This window comes from Mustela lutreola, chromosome 12 (genome assembly GCF_030435805.1).
Source record: "Mustela lutreola isolate mMusLut2 chromosome 12, mMusLut2.pri, whole genome shotgun sequence".
NCBI lineage: Eukaryota > Metazoa > Chordata > Mammalia > Carnivora > Mustelidae > Mustela > Mustela lutreola.
In genome coordinates, this window is record NC_081301.1 from 52011281 (window position 1) to 52032721 (window position 21441).

Genomic DNA, 21441 nt, shown 5'->3' on the forward strand with positions numbered 1-21441 from the left:
GGGTGCCGTTTTTTCCAGCCAATCAGTGAATAAACTCAGCCCAGCCTGTACATCAGACAGCCTCTCAGTCCATAGCCTGCACTGAGCATGGTCATTTCACAGGACAGTGTTCTAGGCACCAGGGACACAAATAGAATTCCCCGTCCTTGACCATGTAGACTACATTTCGGTTGAAGGTGTGTGATATTTAGGAAGCATAAGGACATGATAAAAGCTAGTACATTGTTAAATAAACCTAGAGCTTTGAGGAAATCTGGAGCGTATTCCAACTCACTCATTGTCGTAGAAGAAGTGGAAGTAGAGTTTGGCTTTTGCCTCTTTCAAATTTCATATGCTAGCAAACAACAGATTTGTAAGTGATAACTCAGTGTTTTAGGTCTCCCTGACTCTTTCCCGCATCACATCAGCTTCCAGATGAAGTAGGCAGGGCATATTGACACGTATAAATGCCATGTCTGGAAGCTGCATATTGTTTAGATCGGAAACATTTCCTTTCAGTGCTTATTTTGTCTAAGATAAGGATTAGTCAACCTAAGTGTTTTCATTTACTGTTTACCTTGGGTTTGGCTCTGTGTGAGGCTCTAGACAAATGGTCTATAACATATATAAAATCCCCAGGTAGAAAGTAGTATCATTCTCTTGTTGGCAAGTGAAGAATTGGAGGCACAGGGAAGATCCACACCTTGTACACGGTTACACGGTAAGTTGAGGTGTGCCATTAGGAAAGTGGAGGATAAGGGCAGATTGAGTTAATCACAGCTTTCCACTCTTCTCTTCCTTGCCTTCCCCTGGTATGAATCAGTTGCCTGAACTTTCTTTTTTCTTTCTTTCTTTCTTTTTTTTTTAATAAGATTTTTATTTATTTATTTGACAGAGGGAGATCACAAGTAGGCAGAGAGGCAGGCAGAGAGAGAGGAAGGGAAGCAGGCTCCCTGCTGAGCAGAGAGCCCAATGTGGGGCTCGATCCCAGGACCCCGGGATCATGACCTGAGCCTAAGCCAGAGCCTTAACCCACTGAGCCACCTAGGCATCCCTGCCTGAACTTTCTTAAAGTTTTGTTCACACAGTGCATGGTGGGCACTGTGGGCAGTGTGGCTGCCAATCCCATCATGGGGCTTTTGGAAACCAGGGAGTAGATAATGGTAGTAAGAATAAGTTGGGGGGTACCAGGAACCCTGTCTCCTTATTTAAAAACTGCTTACATACTGACGTTCATGGGAGCCAGATGTCATTTCCTTGTTTTGTGACTTTATTTGAAAGTGTCAATTTTTGTTAGTTTATAAGTTAGATCACTAGACTATTATGGGGCTTTCCATAGGGAAGGCAGCTGCCTTGAAAGGGTAGGAAAGCATTGTATTTGCTATTAAGGAGGCTTAAAAAGAACGTCCTCTGAAAAAGAAAGCATCTATGTAACATAAGTATATGTACTGTGCTGTGTTCCAGAAGAGTTGTTAGCTTCTCTGTATATAATTTTTAACAAGATTAGTAAGGTAGGATAACCAAAAGCACTGTCTCATTATTTTTTGCCTTGAACGTGTATTCCATAAGAATATAATAAAATTGTTTATTCATCTCTAAGTGTAACCTTTTTCCCAGCTCTCTATGTTCAGTTCTGAGTGACCTGTCAAGGTTGAAACAGAAAAAAAACAAAAGTTAAAATGATTATGACCAGGTTTATAATTGTGGAGTAGGTCCTGTGTTGTTTTTAAATGTACCTCATAGGAACAGCACCCTGTTTTCTCTGTACTCTCTTAGGTTTGCTTCCATCCATCTTTGTTTTCTGAAGTTTTTTTCCTATGAGGTTTCGTTTTACTTTTATCAAAGTGAATCCCTTTTTAAAAATTGAATACCTATTTATTTCCACCTCTCATCCATTCTTCACAGTCTGTTATGTGGGTTTTTTTTTTTTTTTCTTTTTCAAATTGTTACTACCCTTCAAAGAAAAGCCCTTTATTTAAAAAATATTTTTTTCCATTCTCTCAAACTTTTGTCCTCTGCACATTTCTTCATTTACTGTTCTAAAAATACATGCAAACTAGTTTATAAATAATCAGTTCTCTTATGGAGGACCCCAAACTTGCTTATCATTAAAGTTGGAAGCCCAGTCTGTGAATGGATCTTATAAATGTTTGGTATAAAAAAGGATTGTTCTTGAAAGGTTGAACTAACTCCTTATTAAATTTTACCTGAGTATATCAGTGTGACTCTGAATTTTAAAAATACTAATTTTCATGGCTTCAGTTTGCTTTGGCACTGTAATATACTCCTTTTTCATCTTTTTTTCTGCCTTTTTTTTAAAAAAAGAATTTATTTGTTTATTTGACAGAGAGAGATCACAAGTAGGTAGAGAGGGTGGCAGAGAGAGAGAGGAGGAAGCAGGCTCCCCGCTGAGCAGAGAGCCCGATGTGGGACTCGATCCCAGGACCCTAAGATCATGACCTAAGCCAAAGGCAGAGGTTTAACCCACTGAGCCACCCAGGCGCCCTCTTATTTCATATTTTTTTGAATTCTCACTTCGGGTTCTTCTCTGACAGTAAGAAAAATTTTAATTCAGTCCATCTACATGTTAAATAAGGGGGAAAATTATATAGCACCTGTTTGTTTTAAAAGGTTTTTATTTAATTGAGAGAGAGGAAGAGGGCAAGAAAGAGCAGGAGAGGCAAACTTCCCAGCTGAGCAGGGAGCCCAATGTGGGGCTCAATCCCAGGACCCCAAGATTATGACCTGAGCTGAAGGCAGATGCTTAATGACTGAGCCACCCAGCCACCCCTGTAGCACTTGTTATTTCAAGGTAGTCATGGGACATAAATGAAGATTTCATAACTTTGAGGCAGTAAAGCTTAATGGTTTAGAGCCAGGGGTAGTGGACTATATTTGACAGGAATTAAAATCCTGGGAAGGTTAGTTTTTGTCTCTGTACTTTGGTTTTCTTACCAATAAGATAGAGGCAACAATAGTGTGATACCCTTCTAACCAGGTAACTTTCAGGATTAAATGAGTTTTTCTGTGTAGAGTGTGTAGAGCAGTGCTTTAAGTACGTGAAAGGAAAAGTGTGGGCCAATATTGTTACCCAGCTCTCCAGACAGTATATGAAATATGCAAAGAATATGATATATTCTTAAAAACGATCTTGAAGTAGGATATTTCTTCTCTTCGTTCTTCTTACTCATTTATTGCTAGTGAATTGGTACTTCTTGTATTGATAGAGCCTGTTCAGCTTGTTTTAAAGAAAGCAGTTGAAATCTTAAGTGTGCTGTTTTTAAAATAATGATTTGTTTTTTTGACATCTGTGAGGGGATATCTTATGAGGTCTATATTGAAGGAGATGTGTCCATTAAGAAAATTTATTCATGTAAGTTATTTTATATATTTATTTATAGTTTATTTTTATAATTCCCAAGAATGGAAGAATTTGTTTGGTATGGTCCTTATTCGTTTAACTAAGACACATAAAAACAGACTGACACCCAGAAAATATTTTTGTCTTTTGCTTCATAGAGTCTGTTTATTAAGGTAAAATTTGTATAATGTAAAGATCACCACTTACAATGTACAATTCAGTGACTTTTGGTAAAATTACAACATTGTGAAGCTTTTACCATCTTTTAAAATCCTTTTTACTGATAAGGATTTATTATATTTTAAGAAAGTTTTATGAATTTTGCTTTGAAATCAAATGATATCATGCAGCTTTTTAAAAATATAGTTCAGTGTTTCATAAAATTAAAGTGTTGGAATATAATGAAAATTAACAGTATTACTTATTTTTTACAAAATATTCTTAAAAACTCCATGTACACACCAGTTCCAGGAGATAAAGAAAGACTGAGAGAGGTGTTTTAAGATAGAGCTTAGATACATGCTTTTAATATTGTATTTCTGCTGAATAAGCCAGAAAATTGTTAATGCTCTCATGAACTAATTTGAACAAGATAAAAAAAAAATTTGTCAACATCCAAATCAAATAAAACTTGAGACCTTTATCATTATTTACATAAGATTTTGTTTAGTATACAAACCAAAATTTTATTTACTAGAATTTATGTACCTTTGTATCTTTTGTATATTTGATTTGAGTAAGAAAAAATTAACAATCTATGTGAAAATTTTAAACATGTTATAATCAAGACTATGACAGAAAATTCCATATTAGGTGTATTATTGGACATCTAATTTGTTGGAGCTTGAGAGAAAAACTTTTAAGAAGACCTAAACAGAAGAAGTTTAAAGAAAAAATTTACATCTCTCATGCTTTATATCATGAGCAGGAACACTCACGGGATATTTGAGGTATTGGCTATGAAGGCCACTTAAAATAAAACATTACTGAAAAACCTCATGTTATTGCCAAATGTACTTCTGTCCTCCTTGTTCTGTCCACACTGAAGTATCTTGAACAAAAAAAGGCGTTCTGATTATTGGATATCTCTAATATAAAAATGTTTGAGATCCGCTTATTGCTGATAATGTTTATGTATGCTATGGATATTTAATTGCAAAGTGATTCTTCAACCAAGTAATTTTGCACATGGACAGGAGAGTGTGATTTTTATGGTGGGTTAGTTAGGACAGACCTGATTATTAAATGTTTAACAAGTGTTTGTTTACATGAGTAGTATTTCATAAATCTATGCTTGTTTTTAAATTCACATTTTAGGGGCACCTGGGTGGCTCAGTGGGTTAAGCCTCTGCCTTCGGCTCAGGTCATGGTCTCAGGGTCCTGGGATCGAGGCCCGCATCAGGCTCTCTGCTCAGTGGGGAGCCTGCTTCCCTCTCTCTCTCTGCCTGCCTCTCTGCTTATCTCTCTCTGTCAAATAAAATAAAATAAAATCTTAAAAAAAATTCACATTTTAAAGAACATGAAATTAAAAATTTTAACAGATTGTAAGTTTTCCTGTATGATGTTAGTATCCTATCTGATGCTATGAGTGGAAGTAAATGTTACTTTTAACCCTGTCATAACCCATGCACCTGGATATAATGCTGGATTAGAGCCCCAGCCTTGACTTTGAAACAGAAGTGTGAACATTCCTGTTGGCAGTGCCTGAAACTTCATCCTTTCCTGAACTAAGGAGTAGGATTGCTATTGCATCTTGATAGAGTTAATCAAATCTAATACTAATTTGACAACCGGAGGTATAAAGGTTAACCATCAACAGCTTTTCAAAACACAGAAAGCTATTGCAGAACAATATGTTTATAATGAATTTCTTGTTATTAGTGCTTCCCCAAAGTTGTAGTGGATGACCCATAGGATGCTCTTAATACATGCAGAGAAACAGCTCCCTCTATTTCTAAAGTTCATCATTTTATTAGGTAATACTGTGTATCATGATGTTATAGGGAATGAAGGAATAACGTGGAAGAGAGAAGGGGATGAAATGCGGATTGGGAGGCATTAAATGATAAAAATCCACCTTCCTGGATGCAGTTAATACAGAAATGTAAAAATGTTCCCATCTGTCTAAGCCATCATTTTCTGATGTAGTCCCTGGAGGAAGTGGCTGAAAAGTCATTTCCACCTAATGGGTTGTTAGGTTGCCTCTGTACAGTAAGTTGGTGGTTGCAGCCCACTTCCTCTAAGACAAAGGGCTATGTCTCTAAAACCCCATCACAACTGACACTAATTGGCATTGCTGTCGGCCCCGAGCTGTGAAAGCAGGCCTGCGTGGGCATACAGTGGGGCCCGCTGATGGTGTGTGTGGCACTAAGGGGAGGACTTTTTCTCATATTTTGCTAGTGGGTACGTATGTTTTGCTTTTACTTTTCTGACCCCTGTTCCTGCAGTTTAGATCCTCTTCAGCATTGTTATTTGACTTGGGGAAAAATTTGTTGAAAGCCCTTTTGCTGAGCACTATGTCATTGGAAGGTAGCCTCACCTTAATATAACATTGGGGCTTCCAAATCTTGTTGCGTACCTGCAAAAAGCTCTAAGTAATTAAAATGGTCAGTAGTAAATATACAAGCAACATTTTATCTCACATTTTTTATGCATCTAATAAACTAACATTTTTGTTTTCTTTTTTTCTTAAATAAGAAGCCAGAAGAGGGCATATCAGTCTTTCAAAAATCAGTATGGGAGCCATTTGGCCCAATTCATTTACAATTACTGTAAATTAGGAGATGAACCTGCTTTGTATTCATAAGGGTCTGGAGCAAAGGATTTAGTTCCTGCAAGGGATTTGGAATGACAAAAAAAATATGAAAGCAGATTAGCACCCTGTCCTTAAAAATTTTTAAGTATGTCAAAACTTGAATGCTGTATATGGCTCCAGACTTTGATGATTATGTGCAAGGATGGGGACTGGGAAGAGAAGAGACGCATTACCACGCAGCTTTGTTGGACGGGCACTTTCCTATACGTTACTTTCAAAATGTGCAGATATTACCTGACTTCCATTTATAGTGAAGTGAACTGCAGGAATTACCAGTTGTAGGCAAACTCTCTACTTTCTTAAATGCATATTGAAAAATTGGTGAGTGGTGGAAGAAGGGAGGAAGGGAATTACTAAGGGAATTGATTAGTCATATGAATCATTCATGTCTCTTCCCTGCATCCATTTAAAATGCAAACGGATAGCCATTTAGGCATCCAGACCCTGGCCCTTTCTAGCTTCCTCCCCACCCCCACATCAGTTTCAGGCTCAGGGGTGTGTAGTGGGATCTTGCTTCAACAGTTGGCTTGGACCACAGCTCCCTGTGAGAGGCTCTGCTTTCTAGCACTGGAAAAGCTCCTGAGGCCTTCCTTCCTTCACTGTATTCAGAGGGATGTGAAACAGATTTGGGGTTTCCCTTCACCCCTGAAATCCTTCAAGTGTAGCATCTTCTTGCATTTATGTCTTTTATCTACTACTCAACATCGTTGCATCCCTTTTTGGAGCACCACACTAATATAAACTATTAGAGGACTGAGACTAGGGTGAGGCTGCTGAGGTGCACAGGGTGCAAAATTCTAGCAAGTGCTCCCTTGTGGGATGGTTCCTGGCACTTGAGATGCAAATTCATTAATTCTGAAGTGTGGTCCTGGGAACAGGTACTTTTGCAGAGTGCCTTGGATGATTCTCTTACATATACCTATTCTCTTTTATATTTAATAGATAAGAGCCTTGTGTGTTTTTTTTTTTTTTAAAGAAGTGGAAGCATTTGGCCAGTAGCAAAAGAGGATGAGATAGTGCTGAAAAACAGCACATTGATAAATCCCATCTTCACTGTAGACTCCCCTTGCTTTATCTACAGTGATGAAATAATAAAAGATGCACCAACTCTCTTTTCTGTATTCCAAATGAAAGCAAGAAGTAGTTTCATATTGGAAGCACTATTTGCACACGTTTTACCTTTCTCACCCCATCCTCTTTATATGTTTTGTGTTCTCAAACATAAAGGTAACATACTGGACACCTGTGTGCAGCATCTTAAGTTATTAACTCTGATGTAACAGAACAGCCTCATACACAAACAAGCTTCAGTAGCTGATATAACACTACTGCTTTATACTACCTTTGGCACCATAATATTTCCCTCCCCTCATCATTAACTTCTTATAATTAAGCAGATTAATTGGGGGGGGGGGAAGAAATCTCTATTTCAATAAACTGACAAATGGGATCAAAAATACTTTATGTGGAAGTAAATATTTAAAATGATGTTTTGGTATTTAGAATATGGCTAGATAAGCATTATATAGCCTAACTCTAAAATTTGTTAATAACTGATGAAGAAGTATAAAGCTGAATATATCTACAGACCAATAGTCTAAAGGCAAATAAGACTGTACAAGTATAGAACCACTTAAAATTCTATCATTCCTACTTATATCCAGGGCATACCATCTGGCATCTCTGCTTTGGTGTTAACTTGAACACAAGTAATATATTTTACAATTAAAATAATAGCTCCACATTTACTGGAGATGATCAAACATAAAATATTAAAACATGTTCACTGCCAGCTCTATAGATATTCAGATAATGCTTCGGTTAAATCATATTGAATTGTGCTTTCCTGATCTATTTATGGTTCACCCAAGTGGAACATACTAATTGTCCAGATAGTGCAGGAAATAGTTACCTTATAATACTGTGAGGTACTTTGCAGAAATATAGTTTGTACTCTGTTTTCTTGGGGTTTTTGTTTGTTTGTTTTTGCTTGCCACTGATGTCCAGTTTCATGAAGAGCAGTGCCTGTGGTCTGTGGTCATCTATTTAGGGTCCCTCTGGAATTATTCAAAATACATAATGTAAACTTGGGATAGGTTTTTGGTATATCAGGGTTCTGAATGTGGGTGAGTGATAAATGCAATAAAACTTTATTGCTTGCTATTGTCTTCCTTTATCATTCTTTGTAGACTACCATAGCTAGTTCATGTGTATTTGATCATCCAACCATCCAATAATGTATTGACTTGTCTGATAGTAATTGTACTGAAGAGGTGAGGACCACAACATATAGCAGTGCCTTCTGAATCATTAAAGAAAAGTTGAAATGTGTGAAAGTGTTAAACATCTTAATTTATTACCTCTTTTTCATCTATTACTTACCTACTAAGCAGGATTCTATAATAGTCTGACCTCTTCATTCCTTTCCAGAGCAAGAAAGCAGATGGAGCAGAATTTCATCAGTCAGTACAGGGAATTCAAATTGACTCTCTCACCCAACATTTTACCTTTACTGAAAGACAAACTAAGGGAGCTATTCATTTGGAGATGTGAGAAGGGTGTGCGTGTTGGTACTGAAGGCTGTTTTATGATAGGCTTTGGTTTATACTTATCTGGGTGTCTTGCAGCAATGGAATCAGAATTTTGAATTTGTACCACTTAACTTTTTGACCCTAAGAAAGTTGTAAATGACTGTAGCACAAGTTAGGATTTAACCCTTCAAATCATTTGAATATGGTTGGTGTTACATTCCTATCCCTGATTGCTTTGCATTCAAAATTTAGGTAGGAGGGAGCATATGGCATATTTGTGTTTTACAAGTTCTAGCCTTGTCTTTAGAGTAATAGATTTAGCAAATGAAAGCACAAGTGCTTTGTATATGACAGACCACATACATTTTAAAAGAGTTACTCTTTAATGTTCAGTTGTGTTTGTACAGTGTGAATGGATTCTTCAGAGACCGCGGTTTTACATGGAGCTGTCCTTGAGGGGTGCTTCTGTTCATGTCTTCACATTTAAACACAACTCGGTATTTTTAGTAACTCTTGGGTCCAAGAAGAACAGGGGCAGCTGCAGAAAACTGACTTTAAGGAAAGAATATTGAAGAAAATATATTTTTGGTGCTTGGACTTTGAAAGAATGGGGAGTGTGGCATCTCATTGCTAGATAAAAGCAAGAAGTCTTGGCAAAGGATGTTCATACATTGACTGTGACAGCGCCTAGTGCCTGGCTCATGAACTGTGATGAGTCTGGCTTTCCTTTTTTTGGTTTCAGGTACACTGTGTGTGTATGCGTGTAAGTTGACTTTGGGAGCAGAAAGATGGTAATGGTAGAGAAAATATTCTTTTCTATAATGATAGAGTGACCTAAAGTTAGAGTGTTACTAATACTGCCTAGAGGATGAGCTGGCTATGCAGCTTCAAAATAAGAGGGGGTATATAGCTCAGTGGTAGAGCATTTGACTGCAAAATTAGATACTTTTTTCTAGAATGTTTAAAATGTTTCTTAAAATAGTTACTAGAGTTTACCACAGCCAGCCTGACTGAGACAAGTGCCCTCTGTCACTCTTTCTGAATTTGGATCACTGGGAAATGATTTCTATACAGCAATGTGCCTATTTTGTTAGTGCATTCTATGTGTTTTATGCATTATGTGAATTTTTTTTTAAGATTTTATTTACTTATTTGACAGAGACCAGGAGTAGGCAGAGAGGCGGAGGGGGGTGGGAAAGCAGGCTCCCTGCTGAGTAGAAAGCCTGGATGGGGGGTTCCATCCCAGGACCCTGAGATCAGACCTGAGCTGAAGGCAGTGGCTTAACCCACTGAGCCACCCAGGTGCCCTCATGTCTATTTTTTTTTTTTTTTTGGTAGTGTCTGTTTTCAAATAAATATCCCTGGAATTTGTAAATGTTAGTCAGCCACAGACATTATAGCAACTTTATGTATTTATGTATGTATGTATTTATTTATTTAGACATTTACAAAATATTACACGTTATGCCTGCTCGAAAGCTTTTTCTGTTTTTGTCTTTCCCCAGTATGCCAATATTTAATAAACATGATTGCAATGTAAATTATATATTGATAGCCTCTTAGCATTCTCTCAGATTTCAATTTCTTTAAGAAAGTTATTATGCAACCCAAAATTTCACAAATGTAAAGTGTCTAGCAAGTAATGTGAATAATAACAGATTTTCCTTCATTTCTGTCAGTTTTCTGTGCTACTTATATCAGTATTAGAGTGTATGGTTCTTGTTCTGTGCAGGTATGTACAAAGGTCTGTTTTGTCAAGGGGTTATGTCTCCCTATACTGAGAGACAAATTATTGGTTTAGAATCCTTAATTATTTAATAAAGAGATTTTATGAGAACTCAAAATATAGATTTAAATCCCTGAAAGTAGAGGAGACAAACTAGGAAAACCGGAAGATGAAAGAATATCATCTTTATGTGAGAGATAAATTATGATACTGAAAATCACATCCAGCTTCATAAAAAAAAAGAGTGGATTTATTCTATACACTATGATTATGGGGAAAATGACATGAAAGCACCTGCTGATAAAGCTCATGCCTTCTGGTGTATAAAGCAAATATCTAAATATATGTCTATTTGTGTCCATATACAGAGTTAAAGGACAGTTTTCCATGAAATAATGCATTCCTTTAGAATTGTTGTAGATTTTCATAATTTTTAAAACATTCCTATTGTAACCTACATCAAAAGGGCAGCCAGGGTTTTTGTGTCTGACTATACATATGCATTATAAAAAAGTGAGTCTACTGTAATTACCAGTTTGCAGAGCGAATTCCTGCAGGGTTTGTACTCTCCCCATTAGTAAAAGAGATAAGTTGAAATGTATTAAAATTTCACTGTACAACTGGGAGTTTTTGTTCACAGTAAATGTGTTAATGTTTCTTCATTGCTTGACTGTTTGTGTTTAAATTTAGGCAGCGTGCCCAACAGGGACAAAATTATAGGATAAAGCTATGTATAAAAGAAAATCCTTCTGAGAGCACCAATAAGGCTCTTTTTAAAAATAAGCAGTTACATATAATAGTACATGGCCGCAGCCATGGAGAAAAGTTTTATCTGTCTATTTCAGAATTATTGGAATTTTTCTTTCTCTTGTGTAAAAAGTTAAGAGGACTGAGTTTATGTCAATAGCTAATACACTTTGATGTAAAAACATTTCCTATTTTATTCAGTGTTACTCCTGTAAAAAGAGAACAGATTCCTTCTTGTTGTTCTTGTGATGAAGAGAGGCTAATAGCATTTTGAGAGAGAAGTGATAGATCACATTTTATTCCCTAGAAAAGGAATTCTTTCTTGTTAAGAACTCTAATTACATCCTGTTATATTTTGGGAGGATTTTTCTCTGCTTTTCTTCCTTGCCACGAACTTAGTAAATACATTTATTCACATAGATAGGCTTACATTAAAAAAAAAAATCTGCAACCACTATCACCTAGTGTGAATACATAATGAAATTCACAAATACAGGATAAGGCTAGTATTTCTCTGTAGTCTAGAATGGGCAGAAGTTAAAGTCATCCATAAACACCACCGTTATGGCTTTAGCCAGGCTCCTCCTGTCTCTCTTAAACGCATTGTAGTTCCTACTGTTTTCCTTCTGTAGTTTTTTGTTTGCATACTTTTCCATACAGGTAGATGAAAGAATTTGCCAGTATCCATATGCCATCTCAAATGTCTCCAGGTACCTTACACTACAGGCTCTCACAAACTGTGCAGAGAAGCAAAAATAAAATATAAATCTTCATCTTTAAATGTTTCTGTCCTAGAAACAGTGCTTTGTAATTAGTAATAGTGTATGCACATAAATGGAGATATATCAGGGTGGGGTGGAAGGGTGGAGGATACATGTGTATGTTTATGCTTTCATTTGTTTGGATCCATACATTCAGGTACCCATAGGAAAATGTGAAAAGCCCATGAATATTTCCTGTTGTATATTAGCCTTCCATCAGAAAATGTATTTCTCCCCTTAAAACAAGTTGGAACACCAGAGAGAGAGAGAGAGAGAGAGGGAGATGCATTTATTTCTTCCTCCTCTACATTGTTCTTTAAAAAGTAAATTTTTAACTGATAGACCTTGAAGTCCTTTAGAGCTATTACTTTCTTTTGGCTAATTCGTAGAAAGGCACCATATGAAAATTGGATTTTTGATCTGATGGAGTGATTTTTGAGTTCTTATGAACCATTTATAGTCTATCAAGTAAATCCTTCTTAGTTCACGGATTATTGACCCAATGGACCATATTAGCTGCTTCGAAGCTGTTATAGGCCATTATGTTGATTCAGCTGACACACATGTGAACCCAGTCCACATGCCCAAGATGACATTAACATTGTTCTGGAAGACTCCCCCCCCCCTTTTTTTTTTCCACAAGGCTTTCTATTTATTTCTTAATTTTCAAGAGTTAGCTCAGAGTTCCTGACAACCATTGCTTAGGTTTCTCTGTTTGCTCAGTGAAGTCGAAGCATTTGTTAGCAGCTAGACGGTCTGTTTTTTGCCATCTTTCTCTATAAGTGTATGTCTCTCTTTGTCTTTTAGCCAACTAATGCTTACAAGAAAAAAGAGAATAATGTTTTTTCAATACTCTAGGGCACATTTTACCCTCAGATACTTATAGATTCCACAGAAATTTGTGAGATTTCTCTGAGCATCTGAATATAGTGCTTTAAATTTGAGAAAACCACCTTTTAGAAGAAATGATAACATTTGTATTTGTGTTTTTAAAAAATGTATTACCTGAGAGGTTTCACTTAAAAAATTCTGGTGACTCTAGCCAGTGGTAAAATCAAGATATGCCTTTAGTGATTTATATGAGGCTCTAATGAAGCCAGTCCGGGTCTCTGCACAGACCCCTGGGGAATCTGTGACCTAACATAAATAACGTATAAGAGGGCATGTAGACTGTTCATCATATCATTATTATTATTTGTAATAGGTATGATTCCTGAGGTGATATCTGCTCTTGGGCAAAGAAACCTAGTCTTTCATAATCAGACATAATTATGATACACAGTTATATATGCACATGGATGGTATTAAAATGTTTGCTGAGATAGACTACTTACTAATGGGCAATCCCAAAACCAGTAGAAATATAAAACGAACCAAGTGTTCTTAGGGATACCTTGTGTCACTTTTTTTTTCTTCTTCCAGATTTTGGCCTTTCTTAATATAGCCATTTAAAGACTCCATAGAAAGCTGTTCAGAGTTGCTTTCTCTGTCTAAAATGTACCACTTGATGGAAAATCCTAATATAAATTAACTGCTTACTTTGCAGTTTGTCCCACCTTTTCAAGTTCCTTAAACCTTTACCCACACCTCTCCCTTTGAGTGTAGTTTTGTCCACATCTCTTCTTCAGCTTTAAACCCCTGTTGGAACTAAAAACATATATATATATATGAGGAAATCTCACTGTGGAGGGAGGGTAGCAAGAAGAATTATTTGGCTTCTCGCCTTTCATACACAGGCAGAGTGGAAGGAGCCCAGGATTACTAGCTGTGGCCATTTAAGGACATCTCAGAGTCTCATTTTCTGCTGTTTGGAAAATCTCTAATTTGGGGGATTTTGATGATTAAATACAAGAATATATTTGAAGTATTTTGCAAGCTTCATAGCACTGAACAAACGTGGATATTATTAGTCTCACAAAGGCTGCCTCAATTGGTCTGGGTAATCAGAGTGTCATCTGAAACGATACACTCTAAAATGCAACAACTTGTCTCCCTTGTTGCTTCACTGGGATAAATTCTTTTCACAAGCCTAGAGGAGTAAATTTAGTTAAAAGGTCACCCACCTTACGCTCTTGCTTGGTAAATGGATTGATTGCTGGGCTCTGGTATTTGAAATAATGTGGCTTGCTCCCTTTGTAGAGGACCAAGATTTAGAGGTACTCCTTCCTTTAAGGAGTCCTTCTATGCTATCTGGGAAGGAGAGGCATTATCAAGTTAGAATAATGTCTTATTACGTTTGAGCACAACTTGGGACAAGTCTTGGGTTATTCCTGCACCTCTCTGCTCGGTCACCAAAATATGAGATCATCATGCAAATCATTCCTCCCAGGATTGTAGCTGCTCCTGAAATACTGGAACTTAAGGCTTTGTCTCGTCTTGCTTCCTGCCTAATGAGGAGTATTTCTTTGTAAAGTGCTTAAAGGTTTATAAATCTTCTTGCATCTCATTATAAATCCCTTCCTTATTAATGTCTTCCCTATCATATTATATTAGTAATTGTTTTCATGAATACCACAGAGAACTGTAATCACATTACCACCTTTCAAATTGCATTAGTGGAAATGAATAAAATGTCTATCAATGGAATACAAAATTGCTGATTCAACATTAAGGTGAGATGAAATGTGTATTACTTAGCATTCATATGATATCAGAGGTGCTTTGGCTCCTTATATAAAGTTATGTATTCTGGTAAATGTAGACTGAGTTTAGTTAAAATGGGTTATTTTATATGATGAGCTAACCTCTTATTTTCAATTAGATGATAGGTATGTTCACTGAAAGTATTTCCTTTCTAATTATTGCAGCTGCCTGTGTGAGTAGTCTGTAAAATTTGTAAGTATACAGGCAATAAATGGAATATCTTAATTGTTAACTGTTAGGTAAGAAAATAAAGTATTTCTGCCCAAATTGAAATGCCTTTTCATTTCCTGTTTCTCTAATATTACTAATTGCCTAACAAAATAGCTTATATTACCATAGGCCTAATTTAATTGGGGGGAAAAAAAACATAACACATGCACTCCAAAGCCTGCATGTGCTTTGATGCCATAGAAGCATGGGTATTTTCCTTATATAATTGGCTATATCCCGCTGTTGATTTTTGCTCTGAACTCCTAAATTATTTAAATGGGGTCTTCCTCACGTCGATTGATAGTAGGTTGTGATCGTAAGGTAATGACTACAGATGCTCATTGGACACATGTCTGTGAAAATTTATGTGCCTGTGTATATGTCTCTTTCTCCCTGTTTATGTTTATGTATTCACACATAGTCATAGAAACATTCACACTCATGTATAAACATTTACTCAGAAGCTTATGGTTTTCCTTCCTTGCTCCCTCCCCCTAAACCAAAAACCTGAGTTTTGTAGAAGTAACTTTTTCATCGCAGTAAACTGAGGAATGTTTTTGCTAGTATACATGATAGAATTCATCATTGTCAATTTTTAAAAGATTTTATTTGAGAGACAGAGAGCAAAGGAGCATGAGCAGGAAAAGGGACAGAGGGACAATCAGACTCCCCACTGAGGGTAGAGCCCTACATGGGGCTTGATCCAGGACCCTGAAATCATGACGTCAGCCAAAGTCAGACATTTAACTGGCTGAGCCACCAGGCACCACCATCACTGTCTATTTTTAACAAATTCTCTTAATTGTTTTACCATCTTGAAATTAGTATGCTAAGCATAACTGAGAGCTGCCCTCCCTACCAATTAATTAAAGAATCTCTTAGATGTTCCTGAAGGAAAAATGGCAATGACTTAGAAAATAATTGCCAATTTTTAGGGGCTAGATTAGGCTTTAATATTTTCAAAGTAGAAGGGATTTTCAAATTTAGGTAATGGAAATTTTTTTTGTTTGTCTTCCGTTTATTCATTTATTTAGCAGATGCATTTTGAAGACCTACTAGGTTAAAGAAGGATACTATGCTATATTATATATCCCGGGGGAATACTATCTTATGAGTTAAGTGATTTAACGCCACCAGTAGAAACCAGATGATGCAGTGAGTTTTGTCCCTTGCCCCTTTTAAACAGCTTTGTTGATATAGAGTTCCTACACCATGTATCCTATCATTTACAGTGTACAATGCAGTAGGTTTTTGTATATTCACAGTTGTGTGCCACCATCATCATAGTCACTTTTAGAACATTTTCATCATCCCCTAAAGAAATCCTTTAGCCACCCCTGCAAGCCCTAAGTAACCACTAACTACTTTCTGTCTTTGTGGATTTTTATGTTCATTTCATATGAATGGAATCCTATATATATGGTCTTTTGTGACTAGTGTTGTTTTGTTTTGTTTTTTGCATTTCACATAATGTTTTCAAGGTTCACCCACGTTGTACTATATATTAGCAGTTCATTCCTGTTTATGGCCAAATAATATTCCATCACATCTTTTTAATTTTTTTTTTTTATCCATTTACCCGTTGATGGAGAGATCATAGCTTTTAAGAGAAACTCAAAATTTAAAATCTGGATTTTAACAGTAAATGGTTTTGAAGGGTGACTTTTCCCCCAGGCATCTTTCACTTATGTTGGAAGTGAAGATGATATATTTCCTTGATCAATAATTTTATTTTCATGGTCATTTGTTGACCTTTGAACATCTTTGAATTGTGCAGCTTTTCATTTTGACCATGTTTATATCAGCAGCCATCTGGCCCTTGCTGTGAGTATGGCCTTATCATGTGTCTTCAAATCCTCTGAATCCCCCACAAAATCTAGCTGTTGAAGACACCAAGAAATTTCAGAGCACCTAGGTCCAACAAAATGATCATTTTCATCAAGTTTCTGTTTGTTCATATGACATTAAAAACATTTAGACAAAATTGATGGAACCAGTTACTGGAGGGTTGAATAATTTTTTTAATCTCAAATTTGTCTTACCACCAAATAAAATACATATTTTCTCTATAATTTCACATTGTGAAATTTTGAGTGGATTTTGTTGAGCAGGCAGAATAACTTCATTGCTTCTTATTTGTTGTTATTCCTGTTATGAATAGTGACATTTACATGTAGTTTAATGCTCTGTGGACCTTTAACTTTTATAGTATACTTTATAATCACTGATAATTACTTTTTGTGAACTCTGAATATTTCCCATTGAAACTCAATTTTTTTTTTTGTATAAGTACTAAAAACATACCCACCTTATTACAACTATGGATTTATACTAATAGTTTCATAATTGGGGTGCCTGGGTGGCTCAGTTTGGTTAAGCATCTGCCTTCAGCTCAGATCATGGTCCTAGGGTCCTGGGATTGAGTCCCTCTCCCTCTGTTCTCTCTCTTGTGTTCTCTCTCTCTCAAATAAATAAATAAAATCTTTTTAAAAAATAGTCCCCTAGTTAGAGTTAGATAAGACTTTTAGGTTGTTATAAAACTTCTTTGTGGAATATTTAAAACCCTGGATCTTTTGGTCAATGTTCTGTGTCTGTCCAACTCACACCTTCTTGTCTACTTCAATACCTGATTGCAAAACCCTGTAGCACGACAGGGGAACGTACCTTTGCTTTAATCATGTCTGAGTTTTGTAATAAAGTAAAAATGAGCTTCTTGTGCTTTTCTCTCGTTCATGTTGACTCAGAAGCTGCCCGCCATTCAAAAAATTTGAGTTTTGTTTGCTCAGTCTGCTTTGTGTGTTGACCAAATTTAGGATAATGAGGAGTTCTACAAAGGCCATGTCATAGAGATTTTCCAAGTCTTAGTTAACACTCAAAGTACTTCATTTGGAAGTTGTTTATTTTCCATTAGCTTTATTTATCAGCCCTGTGAAAATGGGAAGGAAAAAACTGACCTGAAATTTAAACAGGAAGTTATTTCCTGACTTAATCACTACTGTAATTTGAATTCTTTTTTTTTTTTTTTTTTAAAGATTTTATTTATTTATTTGTCATAGAGAGAGAAGCGAGAGCAAGCACAGGCAGACAGAGTGGCAGGCAGAGACAGAGGGAGAAGCAGGCTCCCCGCCAAGCAAGGAGCCCGATGTGGGACTCGATCCCAGGACGCTGGGATCATGACCTGAGCCGAAGGCAGCCGCTTAACCAACTGAGCCACCCAGGCGTCCCATGTAATTTGAATTCTTTAGAATCTTCATGACAGTGTTTTTGAAGTACTGTCTTAGGTTTTTATAAACAAGGTATAAAAATGTGTGGAAGCCCCATTAATCTCTGTGTGCCTCTTTGGCCATTCTCTTCATCCATAATGCTTGGTAACTGTTACTTTGTAATTACTACAGTGTAACCTTGTGACAGTACTGGAATACTTAGCTTCCAGATTCATTAACAGATGATTTTCTTTTCCAGATTTTTATTTATTTATTTTTTTGTAAGACCAAAGTATTTCAAGGACAATTTTCCTACCCAATAAAATGGTTCATTTGATCTCTGACACCATGTATATCTTTCCCTTTAGGACTTATGTCTGTGTTTGGAGATGAATAACATATGTAGCGATGACTTAATGAGAATTCATTATAACATAGACTATTTTGTACCCTTGTGGAAGGTTGACCAATTTTACATATTTACGATATCTACATGTGACTTCCAAAGTAGAAAATTCAATTTATTAAGAAACTTTTTCTTGCTAAAAATAAAAAAGCTGAGCTTTGTCACTTAGAACCATCACAGTTAATGTATACACCTAGAATCTACCACCAAAGTTTACAGAAGAAACTGTTGAGACAGAGTGGATGCTCTAATTCAGTTTTAATGTAGATGGGGTACTTCTCTATTAAACCTTTAAAAATGGTTCAAGTACAATTTCATAGTCTAAGTTATAAGTCTTGGTATCCTTCCCAAAAATGAACAAGGGGAAAGCAATTTAATAAACATTTTTAATTATATATGGGAGATTCAGCCAGGGTTAATAAACACTTAAAGTGAGCTCCTGGCAAATAGTTTTTCTTAGGGAAAGGCAAACCTAGAATTTAAATTTTTCATTTTTTGTTTCCTTTCTATGATTACTCCTTCAGAATGTATGTTTTATGTTTCTAATTGCCCTGTGGCCTTATTTTGGTTTTTGTTATTTTGTATTAATATGTAACTTGTATAAGTGTTCCCAGACAAGAAACAGCTAATAGATTTATTAATGAGACTTCTTTATAGTTCTTTTGTGAGGTGCACTAAATATTAGCTGAAGCCACAATTGTGTTTTCCTGGGAAATGTCATTTAGTGAGAAGATTGATGTGCAGTTCACATATACTTGCAGAGTTCAAGCCAAGTATGACTATAATAAAGCTAAAGAGACTTCAGTTTTAGTGATAACAGAATCTTATTTGAATAGGACTTTGGAACTCATCCAGAACACTTTCAAATGCACTCTTATTTAATATTGAAATATAAAAGTATTACTGACTGAACCTTGATTAAATATTTTTATTCTTAATTGACTTACGTTATTTTAGATATACTTTCGGATATCCCTATTTATAATTCACTGGTTTAATTTTGTCTTTTCTTCCTTTCTCTATAGAGAATGGAAATAAAGTGGTTAATAATTGGGGAAATCCACTCTAGCATTTCAGAGCTGTGTAATATCCATATAAACATTTCCAAACCTTAATATTAAAAAACAAATACTAATCCCTGTCTTACCTATCTTAGAGGATTGTGGTCTGAATAATATAACATCATGTGTGTCAAAGTGTCATTTACTCATTAAGTGTCATTTACTCAAAGTGTCATTTATTCATTAAGACTACGTATGTATTAGACATTTTATAAAGTGTTAGGAAAATAGTACATTGGGAAGAATCATAAGGGGGGAAATTTAAATATAATATGTGGAAAGTTTCTTGGGTCATAAATGGTTTCCATTTATTGAGCTTTTCCCATAACTAGGCACACTGCTATGTGCTTTATAGTCATTATTTTAAGTCTTTTGACTCTCTTGTGTTATTATTGCTACTGTGAGAGATGAGGTAGGAGGCTCAGAGGATCATGTACTTCTTCAAGTGCCTTTTGAGTACCTGTTATTTGCCAGTATATATTGTAAGCTGAACAAATGTGTTGTCCTGCCCTCATGGAGCTTAAATTCTATCGGGGAAGACAGACATTAATCAAATAATCACACAGATGTATTAATATATGTACATATAATAGATAATAGATAAAGATAAGTTACAGATAAATGTTCACAGGCATGGTATGTGCTATGACGGAAAGACCCCTTGTGAAACAGGGAAACTAATGGGGAACTTGACCAGGAGATGAAGGCAGCTACCCTGGGGCATGGCAATAAATATTGGAGTTGAAATCTGGAAGATGAGCATGAGTTAACCATGTACAGCAGGAGTTGAATGGTGGGCAGGTTGAGGGGCTCTGCCCCATGATTGTCTGACTGTAAATGGGATTACAGTTAAAATTCTCAGTCCAATGGAGAGTTTGTGTTTGATTCCTGTAACTTTATTAGTTCAGTGTCTTTAGGCTGGGTACTGAATTATCTCCACCTCATTTTCCTCATTTGTGAAATAAAGGTAGTAATAGTACTAACCTCATGGTATTTTCTGGCGATTAAGAGAGCTAATGTTTATAAAATATTTAACATAGTGAGTGGAAAATGGCAAATATCCAGTAAATCTAGCTATTATTAATGAAAATGGGTAATAGGTTACTGTTATAAATTTTAAAATCCTGCCTTTGGAAGAAAAAAAGACAGAGAAGAGAAAAAGGGAGAGATGGTGTTTCTCCAGACCATTTGAGGGCTTCCTTCTGTTCTTTTAGGGTCATTTCTCTACACCCACTGCCCACAAACACTGTCAGGGCCCTAAGCTCAGGGACTCTGCCATTCGTTTCCTGCCACGTACCGCAGTACTTGGCTCCAAAATGAGGGTTTTTGCGTAGTGATAATATTTGAAGCTGTAGGAGGGGATAAAATTGCCAAATTAAAAAATGAGAGCCTGGCGTGGGAAACACCTGTATTTATTTACAGTGGAAAGAGAGAGAGACGTTGTTGCCAGAAAAATGAGGATAGTTGGTCTCTACAGCCCAGGAATGAAAGAGAGCGTACCTTAAGCTGCATCGAGGTCTGGGAAGACCAGGAGATTAGAAAAAGGGACCAAAATTAATGAGACTATTCCTTTGGGAGAAAGTTTCAGAAACGTGTCGGGCAGAATCCAGATTGCAAAATTAAAATGTAGGTGGTAGTGCAGAAGTAAAAGAAGTGGGTGTTGAGTGCATGGATTTTTCTTTCAAGAAATCCATGGTAAAGGTAAGCAGAAGGAATAATTACTTTTAATAAGTTGCGGATTTTAAAAAATTCATTACCGTTACTGTTCTGGAGGATTTGGCAATGCTGATCAGGTCAGAATTGAGCAAAGAATTACCGAGCACTCTTGACGAGGCACGGAGGGGCTGATAACGCCAGACAGCTAGACCTGCATGAGAATCCCTGCAAATATCGGGGGGAGGGCAGTCTGACTAAACTGTCTGTTCTTTTCCTGGTATCCCCTTTATGCCACTTCCTCCTCATCTCTGGGTTTCCTGTAGTTGAGAGTGCCCAGCAGTG

At 36.4% G+C, this 21441-nt stretch overlaps 1 protein-coding gene across 9 annotated transcripts in view; it reads left to right on the plus strand.

Annotated features, from left to right (window-relative positions):
• Nucleotides 1–21441, plus strand: part of BNC2 (basonuclin zinc finger protein 2) — a 431681-nt gene that overhangs the window by 248602 nt on the left and 161638 nt on the right. The window contains exon 1 of one of the 9 annotated variants that reach the window (XM_059143446.1): nucleotides 20913–21144. The exons of the other annotated variants lie outside the window; for them this stretch is intronic. Within the exon in view, the coding sequence (XP_058999429.1) occupies nucleotides 21112–21144 (33 nt within the window). The 5' untranslated portion in view covers nucleotides 20913–21111. Of the gene's footprint in view, nucleotides 1–20912; nucleotides 21145–21441 lie in introns of those variants that run through there. 9 annotated transcript variants of the gene reach the window in all.